Raw genomic sequence first — 7,334 nt, 5'->3', positions numbered from 1 at the left:
AAATCGTCATCGAAAGTTAAGCGTGCGGACCCTATGGGTTCGAGAACTATGTAGACATGACCGAGACACATCTTCGATCAATAACCAACAGCGGAACCTGGATGCTCATATTGGTTCCTACATATTCTACGAAGATCTTTATCAGTCAAACCGCAATGACAACATACGTCATTCCCTTTGTCATCGGTATGTTGCTTGCCCGAGATTCGATCGTCAGTATCTTCATACCTAGTTCAATCTCATTACAGGCAAGTCTCTTTACTCGTTTTGTAATGCATCATCCCGCAACTAACTCATTAATCACATTGCTTGCAAGGCTTATCATGATGTGCATCACCGAGAGGGCCCAGCTGAGATACCTCTCCGATACTTGGAGTGACAAATCATAATCTCGATCTATGCCAACCCAACAAACACCTTCGGAGAACCTGTAGAGCATCTTTATAATCACCCAGTTACGTTGTGACGTTTCCTCCGGTATTCGGGAGTTGCATAATCTCATAGTCAAAGGAATATGTATAAGTCATGAAGAAAGCAATAGCAATAAAACTTAACGATCATTATGTTAAGCTAAGGGATGGGTCTTGTCCATCACATCATTCTCCTAATGATGTGATCCCGTTCATCAAATGACAACACATGTCTATGGTCAGGAAACTTAACCATCTTTGATTAACGAGCTAGTCAAGTAGAGGCATTACTAGGGACACTTTGTTTTGTCTATGTATTCACACATGTATCAAGTTTCCGGTTAATACAATTCTAGCATGAATAATAAATATTTATCATGATATAAGAAAATATAAATAACAACTTTATTATTGCCTCTAGGGCATATTTCCATCAGGCCCCCAAGAGAATACAGAACAAACAAAACGACGGATTGAAATAAATCGTCCTAGTTACAACAATTCAGAAATCTTATAATACAAGCTCCATATCAAGTGGACAATCGAAATTAAATTATGTTTAAATCCATGTAGTATAAAATTTTCATTTTGAAAAATTGGTGGCAGCGTGTACCCCGCTCTTTCCCAATAATTCCATTTACAATTGATCGATCAATATGATCATCATCATCAATCATAGTCCTGCCACATGATACATATCCATCCTGCCAATAGTTACACTTGGAAAGCAGTAATCATCCTGTCAACAAATCATCTAACTAATCCATCTCACCAAGAACCCAAAATCCAAAAGGAAGAAAAAACAACAAACAAACATGAAGAGAAAAAGACATTAGAATTGCATCATAAAATGAAATAATGACAAAAACATTATAAATAACAGTAAAAACATGATACAAAATAGACGTATCACACATTCATTTGTAGTAGTCTGCTTATTCTTCCGGCATGCCAACAAGAATTAATGGTTTTGATAAAGACGCTCATAGTATAGACTTTCTTCCTTGATGCTTGAGGCATCGAAGTTCGTGCCTGGAGCTCATGCATATGTTGGAAGGGCGGTCCATTGAGGTAGTTTTGCTTGCTATATACAAAAATCGCTCTTTCTCTTGCTAGCCAACCATTGGTTCATGAAAAAACCAGATACCCTTTTTTATAGATTAAAAAAATCATACTTCAAAAGATGTAAAAAAACTCATGAATTTAAAAACCGTTCGTGAATTTCAAATCATTTCATGATTTTGAAAAAAAGATAGTTAATATTAAAAATGAAAACTTGAAAAAACTAATCATTATTTTGTTAAAATAAACACAATATAGATTATAAAGAACCAAACAGAAAAACAAGAAACTAAGGGAAAATAAAAATTAAAACAAGTGAAGAAAGCTTATAGAATGTTCCCAAAACTGAAAGAAACACACCGTTGCAGTTCCCTGTTATATGCAGCAGTCCGTTAGCTAACTAGATGATATCCTGCGTGTTGCCACGGAATCAAAAAAAATCATTGAGATTTGATTGTGTGGAATATAAATATTTAGATTAGTAACACATGAACTGAAATTAAAATACATATGACTTATTATACTTGATTATGTGTAGTTGTAAAATATTATTGAATATAAGTAGAAAAGTAGAATGAAAAATATTTCACTATTTTTTGGGGTTGAAAAATATTTCACTAAAACTGGCTCTGGCTGCAGAGGCCCATTTGCAATTATTGCTTCAGCCAGCATGTGTGAACGGGCCAAAACTGCACCGCATTGAAGCTAGTTCCTGTATAGCGTAGCAGGCTGAATTATGTGACCGAATGAAACCGGCTGTCCTGGTACAGCACAATAAAGACTTTTTTTGGCCAATGTCTGATCCTCAAGATTTGTGGCGTTATTGGGCAGTTTTTTAGACAATCAGACAAAGGCAAAAAAAAATGAGGATCAGACATCGAACCTTCCATCGAAATTTCGAATGTCATGTCAAAAAAATAAATCAAATGTAGTTGAACCGTAAGCTACACACTACATACGGTTATCTATTAATCTCCTTGCTTGGTTAACTGTTTTCTTTTTCATTTACGCCCCTACCCTGCAAAAAGAAGAAGAAGGGGCCCCAAGAGAATACAGTACCAATAAGACATCAGAAAGAAAGAAACTGTCCTAGTTACACCAATTCAGAAATCTTACCACACGGGCTCTAGATCGAGTGGACAGCAGATATTAAATTGTGATTAAATCCATGCAGTGTTAGCACCGTGCGTACAAGTTGGAAGTCAGAAAATTTCATTTCGAAAAATTGGTGGCAGCGCACACGCGTACCCCGCTCTTTCCCCAATAATTTCATTTACAATTGATTGATCAATATGATCATCATCATCATCATCATCATAGTCCAGCCGCAGGATACATATCCATCCTGCCAATAGTTACGCTTGGAAGGCAGTAATCATCCTGCCAACAAATCATCTAACTAATTCATCTCACCAAAAACCCAAAATCCAAAAGGAAGAAAAAACAACAAACAAACAGGAGGATGACTAGAGTAGCTAGTACTCCATCTCCATCCATCCATGAGGGAGGAAGTCGCCGATCGATCAATGCGATCAATCGAATCATAATATGTAGTATGGGTGAGTATGCATTACCGGGCCAAGAGCTTGATTAATTGCAGCTACAAGGCGGCTGAGGCATCGTCGGCCGTGAAGATCTGGTTGTAGGAGTCGTCCATCTCGTGCACCACGAGCTTCTCCATGGTGACGGCAGCGCCGGTGGCGTTGTTGAAAAGGTACACGCCAGCGGCGGCGTAGATGGCCTCCGTTGGATACACCCTCGATGTCGCGGTGGACCTTCCACCCATGGCGAAGCTCTCCACGATCGAGTGGTCCACCAGCACCCTGAGGGATAGATCCTCACCGTCGAGCACAGGCACGGTGAAGCCGACCACCCTTTTCACGACGTCCTGGGCTAGCGACGACCGTGACTCGTCCTGGCAGAAATGGGTCTGGAGGCCCCCATCGAGGCCCCTCGACACGTAGAAGTACACCGCCGTCTGCTCCTTGAGGGCACCGTCAGCAAGGACGAGGAGTCCGAAAGGACCGAGAGCGCCACGGTTGGCAGCACCACCGCTGGTGCTGCAGTTGTAGCTGACGTCAGCCTCGTTGACGGCAGCGATGGCGGAGGTGTCAAGGTGGAAGGTGGCCTCGATGTCGAGCTGGGTGGCGCGACGGAGCGGGAGAGGGAGCACACTGCCGGTGTCGATGGTGGTGCCGCCGAGGTCGGTGGAGTTGATGCGGAGCGTCTCGATCTCGACCACGGGCCACTGGATGAGGTTGGTTCGGGTCTTCTCGTCCAGCTCCACCGTCCTCGGGATCGACTGCATGACAAATGCACATACATAGATTAGTTTTAGATAAACCATCCTGTCACTCGTACCATCGAATCAATCATGAACAAAGCACGTTGGAAACAAAAACTTGGGGAAAAAGAAACATGAATAGCAATGGTGTGAGATGCCTCACACATAAGCATAGAAAATGGGGTTGCACGACCAAGTGGTAATAATTGATTTAAGTAGGGTAACATAGAGATCCACAACTCCAGACATAAAGTTTGAATTTGGTGGTTAGCCGGGACCGGACAAATTAAGATACGGTTGCGTCGTCCCTCAATCATAGCAACGGTCAACACCCAATCCATATATTTATCTAAGGCACATGGTTACACGTGGGATCGACGTGGCGTGCACATGTGTCGTAGCCGTAGGGCTGCACAAGTTGCCGTGTTTGGAGAGAAACAAGCAGGCTTGATCTGCACTCATTAACCAACCTATCGATCAGAGCAAAGGCAGCCGGCCTAATATGTTAGAGATCCATTGATAAGTAGGTCAGTGATTAATTAACATGTCTCGCGTACCACGAGGATTAAAAGATTCACAAAAAGGGCAAACTTGTACAGATTGGAGAAGAAAATGTACTACGCGTTTGTTTGTTGTTTGGTCAACTGGAATTAACAAAAGTTTGGAGGGAACATGCATGCACGTTTTCAAAACATTTTTCCAGTAAATTGTAGTACGCGATCACGACCGGGCGACCGACCATGTCGTTGTAGCTGTCATCTTAAAGCTGAAGATTTCAATCTCCAGCAGCGACCTAGCTACAACCAGCTGCTATTGGTAGGTGGTTAAGCAAGAAAGAAACGTGCAACGACGAGACCGCGACAGCTAGCTAATCAAGCACGCGAGCTACAGCGACATGTTCTTCAACCCAATCCAATCCATATGCATGCATGACAGAGAGAACGGCGACGACTATATCGCATGGTAAAAGGAATTTGACACAAATATTGGTTCGTTACCTGGAGGGACGCCCATCCCTTGGCGACGTCGGCGCGCTCGGAGTCGGTCTCGCCGATCCACCCCCAGAGCACGCGGCGGTTCTTGGAGGGGTCATAGAAGGTCTTGGACGCGTAGAACTTGCCCCAGTCGTACCTCAGCCCGATGCCCACGTCCATCTCCGCGTCGATCGGCGTGTACTTGTTGGCCGCGGCGTCGTACCTCCCGAGCGCGTACCAGTCGTGGCGGTCGTCGTCGCTGCTCTCCTTCATCACGTACAGCTCCTCCGAGCCATCGGCGCCGCCGACGGGGTAGAAGTCGATGCACTCCCACATGCCGGTGCCGGGGACACTGTGGAGCAGACCGGGGATGAGCTCGTAGTTGATGAAGTCCTTGGTCTTGTAGGTCATGACAATGCCGGTGTGGCCGTGGTTGTCCTTGGAGCCGATGACGGTGCGCCAGGTCTTGTCGGACTCGTCGAACCATGCGGTGGTGGGGTCGCGGAAGTCCTTGTCGCCGATGCCGGGCGGCGGGACAAGGATAGGGTTGGCCTCGTACTTGGTCCAGTTGCGGAGGAGGGAGTCGTTGGGGTCGGCGGGGACGGCGAGGCACTGGACCTGCACGGAGGTGTTGGTGGAGCCGGTGTAGAGCATGACGAGGGAGCCGTCAGGGAGCACGGTGGCGGAGCCGGTCCAGACGCCGTTGATGTCGTACCACTGGTCGGGCACCATGGCGAGGGGGAGGTGGCGCCAGTGGATGAGGTCGCGGGACACGGCGTGGCCCCACGCGATGTTCCCCCACACCGCCCCCTCCGGGTTGTACTGGTAGAAGAGGTGGTACCATCCGCGGTAGTACACGGGACCTGCGATGCAACACAAAGAAATCAAATTAGATCATTATGAAATTAAAGATCGATTCGGTGATTAGGTGGACGTGCGCGCCCATGTGGGTGGCGGATTTTCTTTTTTTTTGCGAGATGATCACGGGTGCTTTGTTGGCACATCTCTGTAGCTGCGTTGGCGGACCCATATGATGTGCATGCATGACCTATCGAGTTTGAATACAAAAAGGAGTTTGAACAGATGTAATTTACAACAGCAAATAAGAAGTTTGAACAGATGTGTATGTACATGAGAGACACATGATGATCACTGTGCTGGCCGTTTTTATTTCTACCTTTTGTTGTGGATCTGCTGGCACGTTGCTAGCTAGGTAGCTATAGACGTGCATGCAACACGGACGCACGCGCGGTTTTATTTCTGCGTTCGGTTTCTTTTCTGACAACTAACCAAACCAACTAACCTGCCGTTGCAAGCTCGATCCAGATTCAGTCAAAATACCCAAAAAGATGCTTGAGTTATCTATCTACTCCGATCGGTAATAATTTCCGCGACAGCCGGCCATCGAGCGAGTGGTAAAAGAGATGCTGAACGAGAATATTCTATCCATGGACCGGTTGACGAGGAGTACTAACCGTTGGGATCTGCATGCATGCATCCATGTCCATCGCCGGAGTGGGAGGAGGCCGCCGCCGATCGCCGCCAGCAAACAAAGAGCAAAGCCAGTCAGCTTCTTGATCGATCGGATTAACAACGCGTAGAAATTAATGGAATTCATGTGAATCTGAATCGCCGGAAAAGGAAGGGATTAATGGAGGAATGGATGGATCGTGCACGTACCGTTCATCCAGTTCTTCTCGGGCTGGAAATGGAAGCCGGTGCGCTGCCACTGCAGCATGGCGTTGCTCCACGGGAACCCGTCGGCGTCGCCGCCGGCGCCGAGGAGCCCCACCATCTCGTCCGCCGCCCCGGAGGTCTTCTCCGACACGCCGGCGTCCCGGCCGCGGCTCCGCGCCGTCTCCGCCAGCGGCGGCATGTCCGCGACCACGTCGCCGCCCACGACCCGGTCCACCCTGCCGGACCCGGCCAGCGCGCTGGCCACGACCAGCACCACCACGGCGGACGCGGCGAGCACGGCGACGCACGCGCGCCACCTCACCCCACCGCCGCCGCCCCGGCGCTCCTCCGCGACGTCGGACGGGGCCAGCGGCGCGTACGCGTACGGCAGCGCCGTCTCGCCGGGGCTAATGGCCCGGGACTCCATCGACGACGATTTCCAAGAAAATTTCTATGAATCGATTACGGCGGATCGGTCGACGGGTGGAAGGAATGGATAGGCATGGCTCCCCCCGGCGAGCGCGATTTATAGTTGGCGGGGAGAGTAAAAATGGCAAGGCGCGGGATGCAAGCGCGTGCGTAGGATGCGGCGACTAGCCTCTGCGTGGGCCAACCAGACCAGGGATGCCAAGGAAAAGGAAGGCCATTTTTATTTTCCATTCCACAGTATTTTTTTTAGAAGGGAACTGGATCAAGGGTAGGGGGGCATTGACCCAAGAAGATCGGCGGATCCATTTCGTTTTAGGAAAGTTGCTGCGATCCAGTCCATTGCTAGACACCCTATATTAATTAGGTTCCGAATAGGGAGGAGAAAAGATTGTATACAGCTACTGGTATCATCATCCAACAACAGGTTGGTTCTCCATGTATGTGTGCGCGCGCATGTACATTGCTCGATAGCTTTTGGACATTTCTTTCCTATCTTAG

The 7,334-nt window shown here is 47.6% G+C and overlaps 1 protein-coding gene across 2 annotated transcripts; it reads right to left on the bottom strand.

Moving 5' to 3' along the window:
* Window positions 1-2,665: 2,665 nt before the first annotated feature.
* Window positions 2,666-6,905, bottom strand: LOC542828 (sucrose:sucrose 1-fructosyltransferase). 2 transcript variants are annotated; one of them, XR_006475046.1, is made up of 5 exons: window positions 6,411-6,905; window positions 6,206-6,214; window positions 4,755-5,593; window positions 2,853-3,774; window positions 2,666-2,817 (listed from the first exon to the last, which is right to left on the bottom strand). XR_006475046.1 is itself a non-coding variant. In XM_044570162.1 (4 exons), exons 1-4 carry the CDS (start codon window positions 6,832-6,834, stop codon window positions 3,073-3,075), a joined length of 1,974 nt encoding a protein of 657 aa, XP_044426097.1. In that variant the 5' UTR covers window positions 6,835-6,905; the 3' UTR covers window positions 2,666-3,072. The 2 variants fall into 2 exon arrangements, 1 of the variants encoding a protein (XP_044426097.1); XM_044570162.1 differs by having other exon boundaries at window positions 2,666-3,774.
* Window positions 6,906-7,334: the final 429 nt, after the last annotated feature.

This window comes from Triticum aestivum, chromosome 7A (assembly GCF_018294505.1).
Source record: "Triticum aestivum cultivar Chinese Spring chromosome 7A, IWGSC CS RefSeq v2.1, whole genome shotgun sequence".
NCBI lineage: Eukaryota > Viridiplantae > Streptophyta > Magnoliopsida > Poales > Poaceae > Triticum > Triticum aestivum.
This window is presented reverse-complemented; position numbering and strand designations above follow the sequence as displayed.